A 20,448-nucleotide genomic window follows, 5' to 3' on the forward strand; every position below is an offset into this window, starting at 1 on the left:
TGGAAACACAGTTTAATGCCCCTGGATCTTTTTCGCACTTTTCTTTCCCGCGCTCTTCAGGATGGGGGGAGTCAGTGAAGGAGAGGATGTTTTATCCAGGTGGAGCGATGGACTTCTGTACCTCGGCAATGTCAAACGAGTAAGTTTGCTGTTTGTCTGAGTTAGTTTGGAGGAGAGAAAAGGACGCTAGCAGAGAGAGGGAAAGAGCAAGTTTGAAACTTGTTGGACTCGTGTAAATCGGTGTAGTGCTGTTTGTGATGTTGGACTGTATTTATTTGGCAGGTGGACAGCGTCAAACAATGCTGTTTGGTCAGATTTGAGGATAACTCTGAATTCTGGGTCCTCAGGAAAGATATCCACTCATGTAAGTGAAGAAACTTTAGATCCAAACTCAAAAAGTAAGTGAATAAATCCAAAATAAAAAAGAATTTATACTTTGCATAAAGAAAATGAAGTCAATTTTTTAGGACTATTGTAATATTTATTTATTTTGCAGTATAGTAATGTGAATGAGATTTCTTTTAGATTACATTAATGAGGTTTTGCTAAAAAATAATTTAAAAAAGGTAAAAGTCTTCTTTTTTAATAATTCTTTTTAATATAATTTATCTTTAAATTGTATTTTTGTTTAGGGTTAAATATGACCCAGACATGGTCTAGACAGGTTATATTATATTAAACTCTAGATATAATGCCCTAAACAGTTAGGAGCAGTTAACAAAATATGAATAAAAGCTACTAACTGAAGTTATTTGTTGAAGTTTATTATTTACTACTTTGTTACTATAAATTTATTCTGAAAAATATTTGTTTCTCTCTGTTGCAAATATAATTGCAAGAATAATTGAATAAATAACAATTAACTGTTTTTAAGCATGTTTTCTTAACACCACACTGCCATTGGTTGATCAAACATAGTCCCGCCCCAAACTCACATTTATTGGTTGAGCCAATTTTACTGTCTCAGGCTGGTTGGGACTTTTTTTTTTTTTAGCAGATTTTAAAATGACAATATAAACATGTCTGGGGGGGATCCTTTCTTAACACCTAAAAAAAGGCACACATCACTTTTACGTTAAATCATATATGTTTTTAAAAATATTTAATTTGCTGAAAATGAGAAACTATGTAATACAATAACTATGTAAAGTAAATTGATAATCTAAAGTAAATATCAAAAGAAAATGTTGACCTATACTAGATATTGGAACATCTAGTTGTTGTCTGTACAGTAAAATAAATGGTTTCTTGTGGTCAGTCTCTTCAGGTGGAGAGGAGTTGTGCTGTATCTGTGATGCTCCGCCTCTTAAAGAACCTCTCGTAAACTGCCTCAAATGTCGCCACGGTAATATGACAAATGAAAATGAAACGGTTTCGATTTCTTCTATCGGTCGTATAGTTATTATAGTTTTTGTGTATCAAGTAATGCGTTGCTCATGTTGCATTTTTTGTTCTCGATCCATTGTTTCCCCAGGTTATCATCCAGAGTGCCACACGCCGCCCATTGAACCTGAAGTTGACCCCAACAGTTGGATATGTCGCCAATGTGTCTTCGCAGTCGCAACAAAGGTTGTACCTCGCCTCAATACTGAAATGAATATTTAGAAACATGGACAGCGTTGTCATTCAAGGTCTATTTCAAATCACACACAAGCTTTAATCTTGCTCTGAGATGTAAAGGGTATCCATGGCTTACTGCACTTGACTGCGTATTTATTACATTGCAGCACTCTGCAGGTGATGGCGGTGGTAGAGCTGCGTTAAATGGGCCTGTGCTTTAATCCGTCTGTCAGCGCGCTCGTTTCACAGGCCTTACATGCTGATTTGAAGATAAAATCATATTCACCGACCCCCCCAGCAGGAAATATTAATGACTTCCTTCAGCGTGTCTTCTCCAAATTCAATCTTCAGATGAAATCGCTGTTAAATGTGCTTACATGACAGGAGATTGCGTATCACGGAGAGGTGGGATACATTGGAATGATGAGCTGTGTTCTGTCCTAGAGAGGGGGAGCGTTAAAAAGAGGACGCTTCGCACGGCTCATGCAGATCATGAAAGTGCGGCTGCCCTATCAGCTGTCATCTTTAGACTGGGACCCGCAGCACTTGACCAACCAGCAGCAGTGTTACTGCTATTGTGCTGGACCAGGAGAGTGAGTCCAATTTATATCAATCTCACATGACTATGACAATGTTTAGAATGGAATATTAGTGTACTGCGACTGTACAATGTGCGGTATGTACTGCTTGGGTCTACTGATGCATGCATTATGCAGAATTTTAGTTTAAGTTATAGTTTGTTTGTTCATCAGAACTGATTTGGAGAAACTTAGCATTCTAGTGAATGGGTGCCGTCAGAATGCGAGTCCAAAAAAATGATTAAAAACATCACAATAATCCAGAAGTAATCCACACCATTTCAGTCCATCAGTTAATGTTTCATGAAGTGAAAAGCTGTGCGTTTACAAGAAACAAATCTGTCATTAAGATGTTTTTAACTTCAAACCATTGCTTCCTGGCTAAAGAGTCTTATTTCCATTATATTGGTTTCTTTAGTGAAAATGTCTGAATCAGGAGAGAAATATGCACATATGTACAGTCTAAAACAGCTCTAAACAAATATTTTGGTGGATTTTGATGTGAGAGGACAGCAGGGAATGGACTTTTTTGCTAAAGGAAGCATTATTATGGATTATGGATTCATATTTTAGCCGGAAGCAATGGTTTAAAGTTAAAGCACTTTATTGATGGATTTGTTTCTTACAAACACACGGCTTTTCACGTCATAGTACATTAATTGATGGACTGGAGTGGTGTGGATTGCTTGTGGATTACTGTGATGTTTTTATCAGCTGTCTTTATCACTCAATATTTAAAGTTGTTATTTTTATAATTGAATTTTTTATATTATTAATGTATATATTAATCTGTTTTAATTTTAATGTCAGTTAAACTTTTAAACATTTAGTTAAATGTTGTCACTTTTATTTGTTTATTTTAATGTCTATATAGGTTTTTTAAATTAAATTGTCAGTGTTTATAGTTTTAGCTAATTATAATAATCCTGCTTACATCCATAAAAATCAGAGAAATACCAGCTGTTAAAAAGACATTAGGCAAAACTCTTCCCAAAAATGCTGAGAAAAAGCTGTAGCGTGATTTGTTTGCAGATCCTAATTGTTTTGATATTTTAGCATTTAATGCAATGCCATTCAGACATTTGAAGTGTGTTTTAAGTGCATAAATACTTTCTGTCTGCACTGTACTGTATATGCTGAAAATGTATTAAGTAGATCCTTTAAAATTGAATTACACAACTAGCAATTATGCTTTCATATTAGTTGAGAGTGATGTTTTTTTTAGGAGTGAGTGTGTCTAAATTGAAGCATGTTGTTTTTGTCAGGTGGAATCTGAAGATGTTGCAGTGTGGGAGTTGTGGGCAGTGGTTTCATGAAGCTTGCACTCAGTGCCTGACCAAACCTCTTCTCTATGGAGACCGGTGAGGCTGATGCTGTTGTTAAAGCACGTGCTGTTGCTAAGCTAATTCTGTCTAAACCTTTTCATCTGTGTCTCCTCTTCACCTTTCAGCTTTTATCAGTTCCAGTGCTCAGTGTGCACAAATGGTCCAGAGACCATCCAGAGGCTTCCAATGACCTGGTAAGAGCGCTGCTTCTGTTCTGTTTGCCGGACTGCAAAACTGATCTGAAGAGCTGAATGTAGTTTCTGATGATCCTTATTCTGTTGGATTGCAGGGTAGATTTGGCCCATTTGGTGCTGTATCACCTCTCCCTGTGCTGCAAGAGGAAGTATTTTGATTTCGATCATGAAATCATGTCTTTTGCAAATGAAAATTGGGAATCTTTGCTTCTTGGCACGGTAGGAAAATATAGTCAATAACACAGACACAGCTCAATTTAAAGCCAACATGAAACAAATGCAACCCATTTTACTTTTGTTATCTGTCATATTTATGAATGAAACAGGATATCTACCAGAAATTGGTTGTGTGTCTGAAATGTATTTATTAGGCTTAATCCCTTGAGATGTACCATCTCGTTTCCGAGGGGGTCCCACAATATATCACAATCACAACATAGTAACAAAAATCAAAACAAACACAAAATTAACATTACATCCATAAACAACACCAAACAGCAAAACACAAACATAAATTGGGTAAAAAAAGGCACCACAACATTAAAAAATAACTAGTAACAAATATGAAACAAAACATAATACAAAATACGATCAGTGTATCTGATCACAACATAAGCCAAAATAAATCATTTATATATATATAAATATATATATATATATATATATATATATATATATATAAATCAATAAAAAAGTACAATCCAAAGTAAAATATGATAACAGAGTTTGCTTAAACATCTTAAAGGATGTAATAGATCGAATATCAGCAGGTAAATTATTCCAGTCTATTGGACCTTTAAACATGAAAGCTCTTTTACCAATGGTTTTTTTGACACAAGGAACAAAAAAATAAGTCTGAACAGAATGCCTAACTTGATAATTTAAAGAAAAAGGTACAAAATATTGTTGTAAATAACTAGGATATTTAAAATGAACACATTTAAATATAAATTGAAACCAGTTGAATATGTCGTCTGGTGTGCAAAGATGGCCACTGAAGTGCATCATACATTATATACAATGATGAGTATAAAAAGAACACCCCAAAACAAATCTGCAAAGTCTATTATATGCTGTGTTAAGAAGAGCAAGATCAAATTTTGCTGCAGTCTGATAAACAACATCACAATGTATAAGTTGAGAGGCAAGTTTTTTACGAACACTGTATGAAAAACAATTTCTAGATCGATGTAAAGTACTAATACCAGAATTGATTTTATGTAAGGTATGATTAATATGTGATTTAAATGAAAGTTCAGAATCAAGCCATACTCCAAGATATTTAATAGTATCAACTTTATGCATAGAAGTGCCGTGTGTGTGTGTATGTGTGTATGTGTATGTGTATGTGTATGTGTATGTGTGTATGTGTATGTGTGTGTGTGTGTGTGTGTGTGTGTGTGTATATATATATGTCTATATATACTGTATTTATATTTATATATATATATATATATATATATATATATATATATATATATATATATATATATAGTGCCCTTCAAAAGTATTGGAACAGTAAAGACAAAATTGCTCTGTTGGCTGTGGAGTCAAGACATTTACAAATATGATTAAAAGATGAATATGAGACAAAACTACAGAATGTCACATTTTGTTATTGGGTGATTCAATACATACATGTTTTACCAGCTAAGAAGTTCAAGAGTTTGGAATCAAGAGTTTGGAAACCACCAGCAACCAACAACGACCTGATCGGCTGAGAAAACAACAGTAGTTGAAGACAGACAAATCATAAAAGCTGTGAAAATGAACCCTAAAATACATGTCTGTAAAATCACCAACAACTTCCAGAAAGCTGGGGTGATGCTCTGACAATCTACTGTCCTCAGGAGACTTTGACACAGAATTACAGATGCTACACAGCAAGATGCAAACCTCTGACCAGCTCCAAAAATAGAAAGGCAAGATTAGCGTTTGCAAAAAAGCACAAAGGTGAGCCAGAAGAGTTTTGGAACTGTTTATGGGCCGATGAGACAAAGATGAACCTTTAACTAAGTGATGGGAAAGCAAAAATGTGGAGAAAAAAAGGGAACTGCAAATGATCCCAAGCATACAGCCTCATCTGTAAAGCATGGTGGAGGTGGTGTCATGGCATGGGCATGCATGGCTGCCTCTGGAACAGGCCCTCTCAACTTTACTGATGACTTAATGTATGATGACAGTAGCAGAATTAATTTGGAAGGGTACAAAACCATCTTGCCTACCAATATTCAAGAAAATGCCACCAGATTCATTGGGAAGTGCTTCATATTGCATCAGGACAATGACCCAAAACACCCTGCCAGTTCAGTCAAGGAATTTATAAGGGCAAAGAAATGGGCAATCTAAGACTTTCCAAGTCAATCTCCAGATTTAAATCAGATTGAACATGAATTTCACCAGCTGAAGAGGAGAGTAAAGGCAGAAACTCCCCAAAACAAGCAACAATTGGGATTGGCTGCATTAAAGGCTGGGAAAAGTATTTCAAAGGATGAGACCAAGAGTCTGGTGATGTCTATGGGTCACAGACTCACTGCTGTGATTGTGTGCAAGGGATCTGCATCTAAATAATAGCTTTTAATCTTTTATATCTGCCTTATGTTCAACTGTCCCAATACTTATGCTCACATCAATGAGTGGGATGAACTCTAAAAGTGCTGTTCTTTTTATTTGGTAAAACATGTATTTGTTGAAACGGCTAATAATAAAATGTGACATTCTGTAGTTTTGTCTCATATTCATCTTTTAATCATATTTGCAAATGTCTTGACTCCACAGCCAACAGAGCAATTTTGTCTTTACTGTTCCAATACTTATGGAGGGCACTATATATATATATATATTTATAATATAGCTTTAAAAAAATCAAATAAATAAATAACAGGAAATTGTTTAAGGAATGTGGACATGAAATAAATCTTGTCCTCATTTACTGAAACAATGTATTTATTCATGTTGTTTTTGTAAAAAAATGTTCATAATATATTCATTTTCAATTATAATTTTCAATATATATATATATATATATATATATATATATATATATATATATATATATATTGACTAAAACCTCAATAAGTTAAAATGAAAACTGAAAATATAAAAAAATGAATTCAAAATAATAATTAAAAAGTAATAATTGTTTACTGGACAAAAATAATTGACTTTTTTTTTGTCCAATAAAATATTTTCTGTAAAGACACATTTTTTTACTCTCCATAAATGATAAATGTCACCTGCCTCTGTCTAACCATAGTAAGCAGCAAATCATGATTCATGGTTTTGACGTGAAGGATATTGACTAAAATGAAGCACTTCAATACATCCTATCTTTTCTATAAGGAATACATCAACACAGGAAAGAAAACTGCATTGGCAGAGTTGTTTCATAAGGTTTTAAGGAAGTAAAGAGGGTCAATTTTGATTTCATGTTGACTTGAATGTATTCCTGAGTTTAGTTTTGAATACTCTCTCTTGCAGTTTGTGGTCAATCTGAGCTCTTACCTTTCAAATGCATTTGTAACACGCTGCCTTTCATTCGACTCTATATTTTGGTCTCTCAGCTGTCAGACACACCGAGGCAAGACCGTTGCCAAAACCTGCTCAATGCTTTAAATTCCCACAAAAACAGGTAAGACACGGATTATGCTCTGAAAACTGCCGTTCTGCTTGATTTCCGTGTGGCAGCCCATAGGGATATATCACATATTTGCAATAATATCTGCAAAACCATTACTGTAATTGCTTTACATTCTAAGTGACTCTGCGTGTGTGATTTCACTCTCTGGAAATAGTATTCTGATAGCTGAAGGTGGGTCTGTCTTTCAAAATAAATAATTTAAAGTCCATTTCCATTTTCTTTCTGTCAGGGTTTGTTGTTGATGCCGCTCATACGCTAGCACTTAAATAACTGAATCAGATGTTTTAGTTGGCTAGTTTGAGACGCCCAGGAACAAATAAAAATCTGTCAGTGAGCTCTGAAGATCAGCAGCTGAATAGCAATCCAATCTGATTTTGCTCTGTCGTAAAGGTTTGTTTCGGGGAAGGAAATAAAGAAGAAGAAGTGTCTCTTCGGTCTTCAAGTTCGGGCTCCTCCCCCTCTGTCATCGGACCAATCACCTTTCATCGCTGAACAGCCGATCAACATCACCCACAGGAGAAGGTCAGAGACAGGAGCACACCGATATCTTTTGATATCAACATTAAATGCAGTTTGCAAACTATTTTAATTATTTAACTTATGCATTTCTGAATAAAACAGGAATTATTGGCATTTTATTGGATCGTGAAAAGTGGACGTCACATACAGTACCAAAATGAACACTTGTTGATAAATTTAGAAAAGGGATTTATGACATAAGCCAAAAACAAAAGATTTTAAATTTTAAGTAAGATTATGAAGACTTTAAAAAAGATGAATAAAAACTAAATATTGTCAGTATTTATTTCATGTTGACTTAACACAAGGTATAAGTAACTTCAAAGAAATTAAAATTATTGTCATTAATTTTATTTACTGACCTTCATGGCATTCCAAAAATGAAAAACTCTTAATTAGATTTTTAAAATAAACTTTGGACAGCTTTTTTTATATAATTGTTTATTGTGACCATGTTTACCATATTTTAACAATACAAAAAAGTAATTTAATTGTATTTGATGTTGAGGTCAGTGTGTGTGTGTGTGTGTGTGTGTATATACTATATACTATATATATATATAGTGGCTTTTGGATTTAAAGGGTCACAACACCAAAAAGGCATGAATAATGAACAACATTTTGAGACTGTTTTTCTCATCCGTCTTAAGTAAAACATTTTAAATTCAGTTTATGTAATTGTTTTGCATTTGCTTTTTTGTTATTTTATTTTTAATTCAATTTGATTAAAATTATGTATTTAAAAAAATCTAATAAATTGGAATGGTTTTCATGTTGAAGTCAATTGCTGTCTTCTCTCCAGCCCCACGTCACTGCCCTGCCAGCGGAGAGCGGTGGGTCCGGAGGCCCGTAAATCAAAGCGCCGGGTCACTGAGACACAGGTCAGTGCGTCTGCCTTTAACACCAGGAATCAAAAGATGGCTGGCAGAGGCCAAGCCCCCTCTGCATCAGTAATGAGACACCCAGCGTCACCTTTTGGGTTTGTTTTTCTCCTCATATTCATTTGACTTATTTTTGCAACATGCTACACTGAGACAACAAGGTCTGTCTACCCTTGCGAGTCAAAGAATGCATACGCCCATTTAGTGAAGGGTTTGTTATTCTAAAAAACTTAAAGGGGTGGTTGACCTTTTTTTTTTCTAGGCTTGATTGTGTTAATGGGGTACAGTCTAATATGTTTTAATGCTTAGTTTTAAAAAAAAAACATTATTTTCACATAATTTACCTTTATTCTAAACCACTCTGTCCCATCTCCTTTGAGCGCGCCGATTATTTCCTGTTTTTAATGAAGCCCCTCCCTCAGAAATACGCAATGGCTCAGATTGGTTAGCTGTTCCAGTGTGTTGTGATTGGCTAAACCGCCTCTAGTGCATGTCTAAACGTAAATTGTAAACAATGGCGTTGTCTATACTGCTTATCAATTTGAGCCCGAATAAGACGCAGAGAATATTAGTGAAGAGGATTGTGCAGAACCTGTGCAAGCACGGCTCTTAATGGTATGTTTTTTGTTTGTTGTTGTCTCATACTTTTACATATGCTGTTATTTATAAATGCCACTGCTTATGTTAGCTTTTAATATATGGTTTTATCCTGATTAAAGCTGTAATACAGCATGGCAACTGCATGTGCATCCATGTTTAACGCTACTCATAGCTATGTGAAAAATATCTGTCTGTCTATGCACATAGTGTATAATTGGAACATTTTAGTGGAGCTGATGAGCTGATGATCAGGTGAGAGAGAGAGATGCAGAGCGTGTGCAGAGCAGGGGGACGTGAGGAACAGGATTTGAACATTGAAATATGAATAGATTTTTTCGTGCACCCCTAGTTTTGACGGCATGACAACAACTCTTCCTCTTTTCTGAAGCAGAGCAACATGGCCCGCCCCTTTTGTGGCCTGTTCCCAGGGTGGGGTTTATCAGGGTTTGTGACGTCACAAACCCAGGAACTAACTCGTTGTAGTCCCTACTAGCCATTTTTGTAGGCATTATACTGCCATAACTTTAAAAGATGATATCTTCGTTTGCATTGAACTTTCAGCGTTGTAACTTTGCAGATATTGTTTATGCTCAAACAGCAACATTGCACACTAACTAGCGTTAAAAAAAAGTGAAATCGCAATCAACCACCCCTTTAAGAACAAGTGAGACATTAAAACCCCAGGCATCAGTATAGCTTCTGAATTAAGTGTCACAGCACCAGAAAAGCATGTCAACATGAATAATGCTACACCTCAAGAAGACACAGAGTTATAAATGTATAAAAAAACCTCAACATTTACTTGTGCTGTAAGAAAATGTCTTAGGTTACGTATGTAACCCCAGTTCCTCGAGGGAACGAGACGCTGCGTCTGGAGACGCTTTGGGGACGCCTTCAGCGTAACCGGCTCTGAATACAAGTGAAATCTGTCCAAAGGATGGGCGAGACGTCACAGGTGAGGTGACGTAATGACCAGCTGGTATAAAAGCACGTGCGGTGAAACCGGTGTCAGCTTCTAGAATGAAGCAAGCACTGGCAGGGATGCCGGACGTGTGGCCTCGAGACGCAGCATGTCGTTCCCTCGAGGAACTGGGGTTACATACGTAAACTAAGACGTTCCTCTTCAGGAACTTGAGCTGCGTCTGGAGACGCTTTGGGGAACGAGATAAAAAGTCTAAGTGAGTAGGGGCCACTGACAGGGCCTGCAGATCCCCAACTCTCTTTAGAGAAGAACTCGCCAGAAGAAACACAGTCTTCAGGGTGAGATGGCGATCCAAGATCTCCTCAATAGGCTTGAAGGGAGGCCTACAGAGAGCATCCAACACCACAGCCAGGTACCAAGGAGGAATCCGGGACCATACTGGGGGCCTTAGCCTCAGTGCACCACGGAGGAAATGTGTAACTAGGTGTAACCCACTGACTGTCCACCAAGAGAGGTGTGGTAGGCCGAAATCGCCGCCACAAAGACCTTTAAGTTGGAGTGGGTTAACCCTGCGGAGAGTCGAGCCTGCAGGAACTCCAGCACTGTACCAACCGGGCAGTTAACTGGGCCGAGCTGGCGATCTCTGCACCATGAAGCGAAGAGTCTCCACTTCAGGGCGTACAGTTTCCTCGTTGAGGGAGCTCTGGATTGGAGGATGGTCTCAACCTCGGTTGAGAGACCGGAAGCTATGAGCTGTGCCCCCTCAGGGACCACACCCACAGCCTCCATAACTCCTGGCGGGGGTGCACAAGGGTGCCTCCTGCCTGTGAGAGGAGATCCCTCCTGTCGGGAATCTCCCATGGAGAGCCGTCGAGGAGGGAAATCAGGTCCGAGAACCACACTCGGCCCGGCCAGAATGGAGGCTACTAGCAGCAGCCGGACCCTGTTCCGGAGCACTTTCTCCAGAATTCCGGGGAGCAGAGCAATCGGGGGAAGGCGTAAAGACGAAGCCTCGGCCACGTCTGTACCATGGCATCCAGCCCCAGTGGAGCTGGATGAACTAGAGAGTACCAGAGGGGACATTGCGCTGTCTCCTGAGTGGTGAAGAGGTCCACCTGAGCCTGGCCAAACACTCTCCAGATCTGCTTCACCACCTCGGTGTGAAGCATCCATTCCCCCGGGCCACGGCCCCTGTCTCGACAGGATGTCTGCTCCCACATTGAGATGCCCAGGGATGTAAACTGCTCTTAATGAGAGAAGTTTGCCCTGGGACCACACAAGGATCTGGTGCACCAGCCTGTACAGGGGGTGCGACCGCAGACCTCCTTGGTGGTTGATATAAGAGACCACCGCTGTGTTGTCGGTGCACACCAACACATGGTGATCTCTTAGGTCTGGGAGAAAGTGTTTCAGAGCCTGAAACACGACCAGCATCTCCAGCCGGTTGATGTGCCAAGCGAGATGGTGACCCCTCCACAGACCGCGGGCAGGGTGGCCACTCATGACGTTACGCGGCGACACCGAGCTCCCAGCACCGGGCCCTGAGACAAGAACCAAGGTTGTCTCCACATGTCTAAGGCATGTAGGCACCGCCGCGTGACCTTGATCATGCGAAGCGGGTTTCCCCTCTGGGAGAACCCCTTGGTCTTGAGTCACCACTGTAGGGGTCTCATGTACAGCAGGCCAATAGGTATCACATTGGACGCAGCTGCCATCAGACCCAGCAGTCTCTGAAACTGCTTGACAGTGAGTGACTGACCTTCTTTCACTCTCCTGACCGCCGTGAGGATCGACTTGATCCGAGCAGGGGACATACGTGCCTGCATCATGGTCGAATCCCACACCACACCAAGATAAGTGGTTCTCTGTAATGGAGAAAGAACACTCTTCTTGGCGTTCAGTCTTAACCCCAACACTTTCATGTGAGCAAGAACAACACAAATAGTCCAGCTTTGTTTTCCTCATCCACATTAATTTACAATATTTATTTTATTGTTTTCCAATAGCTTTTTTAGTTTAATTTTATTTTATTTACTGCAGTTTCCTTTAGTGTGGTAAGCTATTTTTTATTTTTTTTTACTTTTATATGTTGCTAGCAAAAATGTATTTTGTCATCATACACAGCTATTTTTAATCTATCTCGTCTCAGTAGAGAAAATGCTTTTTGCATGCAAATTTCTGTAGTTATGACATCTACCAGTAGGGGCTAACTGCCAAAACTAACTAGCCCAACCTTACACAATTAATGTGATCGTTCATTACCATAATTTCCAAGTGGTCGGGAACTGCTGTCTCTAGTTTTGAGCTGCTGTGTCAAACTGCTATTGTCAATTGACTTTGGTAGTAATGATATGTGCCTCAGAATAATGCCGTCATTTAGATTCAGTGTGTAGTGGAGTGATTCCTTACACTGCTGTCACACACGGCACCACTGCTTCTCTCCCACTGTGTGCTGTATTACACAGCTAACACAGCCATGAATCCAAGACTATGGACAAAAATCACCTAAAATCATTTGAAAGTCTAATTTTCCTTTGTGCTTTTCAACACTTAGAAACAAGAAACTGTTCTGTTGGGGAGCTGTTTCAATTTATTAATAATTGTCAAGAGGCCACAGGCATACAGGCAACATGAATAAATGCATTAATGCAATTATGGCATTTTCAGTCTTAGTTTTGTTGAAGTGAGAATGAAGCTTCTGTTCTGATCAGAGATTTTTTTTTTTAACAGATTGTTTTGCTCTTTTTTGTTTGATTGTTTTTTACTGCAACTATAGTACTGTATGTTAAAAAATGAAAATAATCCCCCTCATGATTTAATTTAATCTGTAGAATACACACACACACACACACACACATGTTTGAAGAATATCCTGGTGGATATGCCCTTTAAACTTTATTATTTTTAACTGTTGATCATGTCTTTTTAGACTTGTCCAACAGGAGTTGCCACAAACGCTATTGACCTAGTGCCATGCTGCCACGGTTATGTTGATGGAACAAGCCTGTATAACCCTAGAAAACCAGAGGAAGAGATGAGTTTGGGGTCAGTAGCATGTTAAAATCAACTTTGAACTACAATGAAATTCACACCGTGAACCTTAATCGTCATTTCATTTATTTATCTATTACAGTTCACCTCCCAAGAGAATGTATGCGCTCTATCACCCTTCATACAACGGATCTCAGGACCTGTCTAGAACTCTGCATCATTACAGGTCTGTGAATAAAGAATGCGAGGAAATGCATCTATTTAATGCTGAAAATGATACATCTGGTGTTATTTACTCACCTCATGATGTTTCAAACCGGTATGCCTTATGCTTTATTTAATTTTTTTATACAACTTTGTAGTGGCTTTAAAAAACTTTAAAGGAACACTCCACTTTTTTTGAAAATAGGCTCATTTTACAACTCCCCTAGAGTTAAACAGTTGAGTTTTACCAATTTCAAATCCATTCAGCTGATCTCTGGGTCTGGCGGTAGCACTTTTAGCTTAGCTTAGCATAGATCATTGAATCGGATTAGACCATTAGCATCTCGCTAAAAAATGACCAAAGAACCAAAAATGACCTATTTAAAACTGCAGCAGGTGCAATGATATTACGCAGCACCTGAAAGTAGTCCCCAGCTATATCATAACTAGTTACCTAGCTAGGGACTACTTTTTTGAGCGAGATGCTAAAGGTCTAATCCGATTCAAGGATCTATGCTAAGCTAAGCAATTTCTTTTAGCATCCATCATCGAATGCAAGATTCAGAATGCAGAAGTAATGGATATAACTGATACAACACACTGCTTTTAATATCTGAAGAATTAATGCAACAGGACACAGCTGATCACTTAGAAAGACCTGTGAGGCAACTGCCCCAATACTTATGCTCACATGAGATAGAGGAAACTCTAAAAGTGCTGAACTTCTTAGCTGGTAAAACATCTATGTGTTGAATCACCCAATTAATAAAATGTGACATTCTGTAGTTTTGTCTCATATTCATCTTTTAATCATATTTGTAAATGTCTTGACTCCACAGCCAACAGAACAATTTTGTATTTACTGTTCCAATACTTTTGGAGGGCACTGTATATGAAGCCATGCAGTACAATATTTCTTTCTTAGTATTTTTGTCTTGTTTTCTATTACAAATATCTAAATCAGAATCAGAATCAGAATTAGCTTTATTGGCCAAGTATGTTTACACATACGAGGAATTTGTTTTAGTGACAGAAGCTCCACAGTGCAACAGAAAGACAGGAACAGGACAGGACACAGATAATAAAAGAATAATATACAAATAGGCAATGTACAAAACAGCAAAAATACAATATAATATAGACAATTATGTGTGTACAGGTCTGATATGTACAAATTTGAAATGAAAAAATAAAATAAAATTAGATTAAAAAAAAGTAAGCAAATGTGGTGAATAAATAATAGAGTTGTGTGTTCCACGTTTATTGTCAAGTGTTCATGAGATGGATTGCCTGAGGGAAGAAACAGTTTCTGTGTCTGGTCGTTCTGGTGCTCAGAGCTCTGTACACTGTAAAAAAAAAAAAGTTGAGTCAGCTTCAGCATATTTTTGAGTTTGCTCAACTTACTGTTTTAAGTTTATGCAACAAAAAGTTGAGAATCTTCTACAAAAATAGGTTGAGAGAACTCAAAATTCTGCTGAAGCTGGTTGCCTTAAAATTTTAAGTTGGTTCAACTTTTTTTTTTTATAAATTGTAGCATCTACCAGATGGTAACAGTTCAAAGAGGGGGTGTGCTGGGTGTGAGGGGTCCAGAGTGATTTTACCAGCCCTTTTGCTCACTCTGGATGAGTACAGTTCTTGGAGAGTGGGGAGGGTTGTACCAATGATTGGCTCAGCAGTCCGGACTACCCTCCATAGTCTTCTGAGGTCAGATTTGGTAGCTGAGCTGAACCAGACAGTTATTGAAGTTCAGACAGTTATTGAAGTGCAGAGGATGGATTCAATGATGGCGCAGTAGAACTGTTTCAGCAGCTCCTGTGGCAGATTGAACTTCCTCAGCTAGCGAAGGAAGTACAACCTCTGCTGGGCCTTTTTCACAAGAGAGTCAATGGCTGTGTCCAAATTCAGGGTCTGCATCCTTCGGAGTACTCATTTGAAGGATGTTACGTCACAGCGCCGCGACGAAGGCTGTCCAGATTCGTAGGATCCTTCAAATGCGGCCCACAAATACGTCCTCCTTTTCCCCGAATTGGAAGGATGGGTGTGGTGGATCCTTTCCCGTCCTACCTATCCCATAATTCTTTTCGGCAGAGCGTAATGGCGGACGAAGCGAGCGGTAGCGGAGTGGTAGAGGAGTTTCTCTGACAAAACAAGCTAAAGTTTATGCTTCGGCTCAATGAATTTGTAGGAGAAATTAGTAGAATACTTAAAAACAAATAAAAATAGGCTATAATGGCTTACCTGGATGTGACTGTCTTGTAGTCTGATATAAAAAACTCTCCGACAACGAGCAAAGAAAGTATTTAATTTATGTAATTGCTTTATTTCTTCCAAAAGAATTAAAATGAGGAGAATAACTCTTTGTTTGTCCATTTTCCCGCTTCTTGCTTGGCGCTGTCACGGTTGCTAGGCGACAGGATATGAGCAACGGGTAAGGGAGGGAACTGAAAGAAGGGTAGGCTGTCCAAATTCACAAACACCGACTTCCGGGTTTTGCGGACGTCGGAGGATCCCTCCTCCTTCAACCGGGTAGGAAGGATCCTAAGGAGGATGCAGACCCTGAATTTGGACACAGCCAGTGTGATTGTCCCACTTCAGGTCCTGAGAGATGGTGGTGCCCAGGAATCTGAATGACTCCACTGCAGTGGATTCATTCAAATGATCAAGTTGCATTTATTTGAATAGGAAAATGACTTTAAATCTTAAAATTAAGTCTTATTTTCTGTCAAATCAAAATTAGGTGTTTATTCTTAAAACAAGAAAAATAGTGTGTTAAGAAAAATAAAAGTTGTTTTCCCTTTGAAGTTAGAGTATTTCTCTTACCAGTTTTGATACATTTTTCAGTTTATGCTTAAAACAAGAGAAAAAAATATCTAGTACTGGGATAAGAAGAATTACTTAATTCAAAGGGAAAACAAGATTGTTCTGACTCCTTTGGTAGATTTTTTTTTTCTTGTTTCAAGGAAAAACTCACTTAATTTTAATACTTTTTTTTTTGAAAACAAGACTTAATACTTAACATAATTTAGCTTCTCAGGTAATTTTGATTTAAGAATGTTTAGCTATCTGACTGGAAAACAAAACAATATACAGAGTAAGACTTATTATTATTTGATTTTATTTAAGTTTATTTTGGCCTCACTGATATTTTTTCTTGTTTTAATTATAAAACAATACTTAATTATGATTAATTATCACTTAATTATGATTCATTTTTCAGAAACAATACTTATTTTGTAAGTCATTCCTCAGCTCAAGTAAATGTTTCTTGATTTAAGAATGTTTTGATATTTGTACCGGAAAACAAGACAAAACTATAAAGACATATCAAATTTCACACGGTGCAGCATTTTTGAATGCAAATATTTCAGAACCGAAAATTATGAAATTATAAATTTTAGTTTGTTTCTCACACAAATTTGTCATACGGCTTTAGACTTATAATGTGCAATATAGTGTTCAAGTCGCATGGAATTATTCTGTGGTGCTTTCCTTGTGTTTTGTTGTCATTATTTATTATTATTATGATTATTATTATTATTATCACTGCTGTTGGTTACTACCCTGCAAATAATTTGCAGTACAATACAATATCTAAAAGCAAAATTACATAAGATATTGAGTTTTAAGCATAAATTTGATACATTTTCAGAAACAAGTCTTCATATTTAACAACATTTTACAAAAATACCAAGCAAGAAAACCTTTTTTTCCAGTGTATGAACTGTATAAGGATGCACAATTCATAATTTTGAATTTGGGTGAACTGTTCCTTCAGATTGAGTTCTTTTTGTATGTCTAATTTGTTGTCTTCAGTGCAGAGGACCCTTGTCGACTTCCAGCCCCCTGCCTTCCATTCTCTCTGTCCTCGGCTCACCCGACCGGACAGCGCTATGAAAGCTGCCCGTCTCTCTTCCTGCATGACGTGCCACCCTACCCCAGTACAGTCAGCATGGGGGGACCCACGCCGATGGGCTGGGGCGGAAGCGACGGCGTCAGGATCCTGGCCAGACGCGTAACGCCGGACGGGAAAGTCCAGTACCTAGTGGAATGGGGAAATGTGAGCGTGTACTGAGAACCTGTATGCGACAGAGAAAGAGGAAAGGGCTAGAGACATCAAGATGCATCATTAGGGTTTGCATGGTTACGAGCAGAGGTGTGAAAGCATCAGTGAGAAGGTGGGTGTTCAGCGGTCGGGAGAAGAAAACCACATCGAGCAAATCCAGGTTGAGCTACACAGCAGCTTCACTCTGAGATTACACTGTTAAATCTCTTACACTTTCTTTTACAGTGTCTCCTATATTTTGAATACTGTTAGAAAACGCCTTTAGAATGCCTTGAACTTTATTATCATGATTTGTAATGTATAAGCTATTCATCGCCATCACATGTTCTTCATGTACACGTAACGGTCAGGAAAGCTTCATCATGCGGTCACATCAATAATTGTAATATTTTAATGACAGGGAAATGAGTTATCCTCTAAAATAGCCAGTATAGAAATATTCCAGGTTTAGTCCAAGTCAAACTCAATCAACAGCAATCGTGGCATATTGTTAATTACTTTGTGCAAGACATTATGATCCACACTCACGAGAACAGTCTTTTTTTCTGTTTAATTCAACAATCATCACCAATAAGGGGGTGTCAATATTGTTAATTACAAAAAAAATTATTTCCACTTCCAAAAATTGAATTTTGACCCTGTTAATTCCATCGTAAATGTTTCACTAATCTTGACATTTTCAGCTTTTTATTTTTTATTTGTTTATTTATTGACTTAAGAAAATGTGGGCTTAACATAATGCTGCAAATGCTGTTGAAATTGTACTGAATCCTGGAATATTCCTTCAATAGCAAACGTATCCTTCAAACTTTTCATGATGGGTGGCAAACAAAACATACAGAATGCAGTTAATACCCATTTTTAAACATTAAGAGGTATTTTTAAGTAATAATGACAAATTATAATAGTTTGTCAGAATATTTTATTCAGAGGAGGAATTTAAATAAATACATTTAAGTTTAATTCAATTTAAAAGACTGTTCTAAAATCTTTGAACCCTGTTCAAATTACTGACTTGTGGAAGCCTATTTCTGACACATAAGAAAAAAAGAAGTGCTTTGGTAAATCTAAATTATGAAATCAAAATTCAAATCAAAATGACAAAATGTCATAATTATTACATCTCATCTCATAAATATGACATGTCAAAATTATGACATATTGAATTAATGACATAAAGTACAAGTTATAATGACTATATATTAAGACCTAGTCATAATTGAAAAAATGTCAAAATTATGACATAAAAAGTCATATTTATGAGATAAAATGACATACATGTGTGTCCCAAAAAAAATAAATTATGACCTACCAAGTCATAACTGACATGAAGTTATGACAGAATAATTATTAACAAAACAATTATACCAGATATCATAGTTATGGCATAAAAAGTCAAAATTATGAGTCTAAATAATTTGTAATAATTGTGACTTTTTATGTCAAAATTTTAACTTTCTGTCATGTTTGTATGTTATAACTTTAAATGTTTATATTATAATTATGATTTTTTTTTATCATAAATTAATTTTATTTATTTTATGAGACTTTGCGTTTAATGGCTATGATTTGAAATGTCCGAATTTCATCCTTTTATATGTCATAATTATGAGTTTTCATGCCATAACTGATTTAACAAAGCATGATTTTTTTCTTACTGTATGTGGACTTCCTTAGTAACTAAAATAGCTAATCGCTTATTGTTTTTAAAAAGTGCAGTGACAGAAATATGATTCAAGATGGCAGAAACTGAAAACATTTATCAGGTCCGATAAAGATTACATGCAGACCGTTCTACCTGAATAAAAGCACGAGGCTGTTAGTCCTTATGTGAAGCTCATTTCATCAGTGAATGATAATGAATGTATTGTGTGGTTTTTATTTCTTTTTTTTTAATTCATGGTACGTACTTGTTAGGTCATAGGTCATAGATGGACTGATTTCATGTCAGGGTGACAAGAATTAGCAGACTGTAGTCTTTTTTATAGTCAAGTCTAGGTTTAATTTGATGTATTCTTTGACGTTTTGTCAGATTATGTTTATATGTACTCTAGGTTGACACCTAAAATGTAAACAAACAATAAAAAGATATCATTATGTTTGCACTCCTCCAGTTCCTCAGCCCACAGATTGTGTGTGTGTGTGTGTGTGTGTGTGTGTGTGTGTGTGTGTGTGTGTGTGTGTGAGTGTGTGTGAGAGAGTGTGAGAGTGTGTGTGTGAGAGAGTGTGTGTGTGTGTGTGTGTGTGTGTGTGTGTGTGTGAGAGAGTGAGTGTGTGTGTGTGAGAGAGAGAGAGAGAGAGAGAGAGAGTGTGTGTGTGAGTGTGAGAGTGTGTGTGAGAGAGTGTGTGTGTGTGTGTGGGTGGGTGTGTGAGTGTGTGTGTGTGAGAGAGAGTGTGTGTGTGTGTGTGTGTGTGTGTGAGAGAGAGAGAGTGTGTGTGTGAGTGTGTGTGTGTGTGTGTGTGAGAGAGAGTGTGTGTGTGTGTGAGAGAGAGTGTGTGTGTGTGTGTGTGTGTGTGAGAGCGAGAGTGTGTGTGAGGGCATGTTTATGTAGTTTATGAGGACACAAATTTGTATAATGACATGGGTATGACAGAGGTATTACAATATGAAGGTGGTTTATGAGGACACTGCCTATGTCCCCGTAATTCAAAAGGCTTAAAAAACATACTGAATGGTGTTTTTTTTTTTTAATCTAAAAATGCACAAAGTCTCCTGTGAGGGCTAAGTTTAGGTGTAGGGTTGGTGTAGGGCAATAGCACACACAGTTTGATCAGTATAAAAACCATTACGCCTATGGAGAGTCCCCATAAACCACAAAAACCAACATGTGTGTGTGTGAGAGAGTGAGGGGGGGGGGGATTGTGAATAATGTATATGTGTGTATTTATTGTTGCGACCACCAGGTGGCAGCCGTGTACGAGTTTTGAAAGCCCACCTTCCTCCAACAGGGGAGATATATATATAATATAT

At 37.6% G+C, this 20,448-nt stretch overlaps 1 protein-coding gene across 1 annotated transcript; it reads left to right on the forward strand.

Annotated features, from left to right (window-relative positions):
- Nucleotides 1-61: 61 nt before the first annotated feature.
- phf1 (PHD finger protein 1) lies at nucleotides 62-17,486 on the forward strand (the record flags this gene model as incomplete). The annotated part of the gene is made up of 14 exons (XM_079444343.1): nucleotides 62-139; nucleotides 283-364; nucleotides 1,259-1,345; nucleotides 1,475-1,569; nucleotides 2,005-2,153; nucleotides 3,404-3,499; nucleotides 3,589-3,657; nucleotides 3,753-3,876; nucleotides 7,221-7,288; nucleotides 7,688-7,819; nucleotides 8,619-8,697; nucleotides 13,149-13,264; nucleotides 13,353-13,436; nucleotides 17,228-17,486. 14 exons carry the CDS (start codon nucleotides 62-64, stop codon nucleotides 17,484-17,486), a joined length of 1,518 nt encoding a protein of 505 aa, XP_079300469.1.
- Between the last annotated feature and the right edge of the window lie 2,962 nt (nucleotides 17,487-20,448).

The sequence above is a fragment of the Barbus barbus genome (assembly GCF_936440315.1).
Source record: "Barbus barbus genome assembly, chromosome: 21".
NCBI lineage: Eukaryota > Metazoa > Chordata > Actinopteri > Cypriniformes > Cyprinidae > Barbus > Barbus barbus.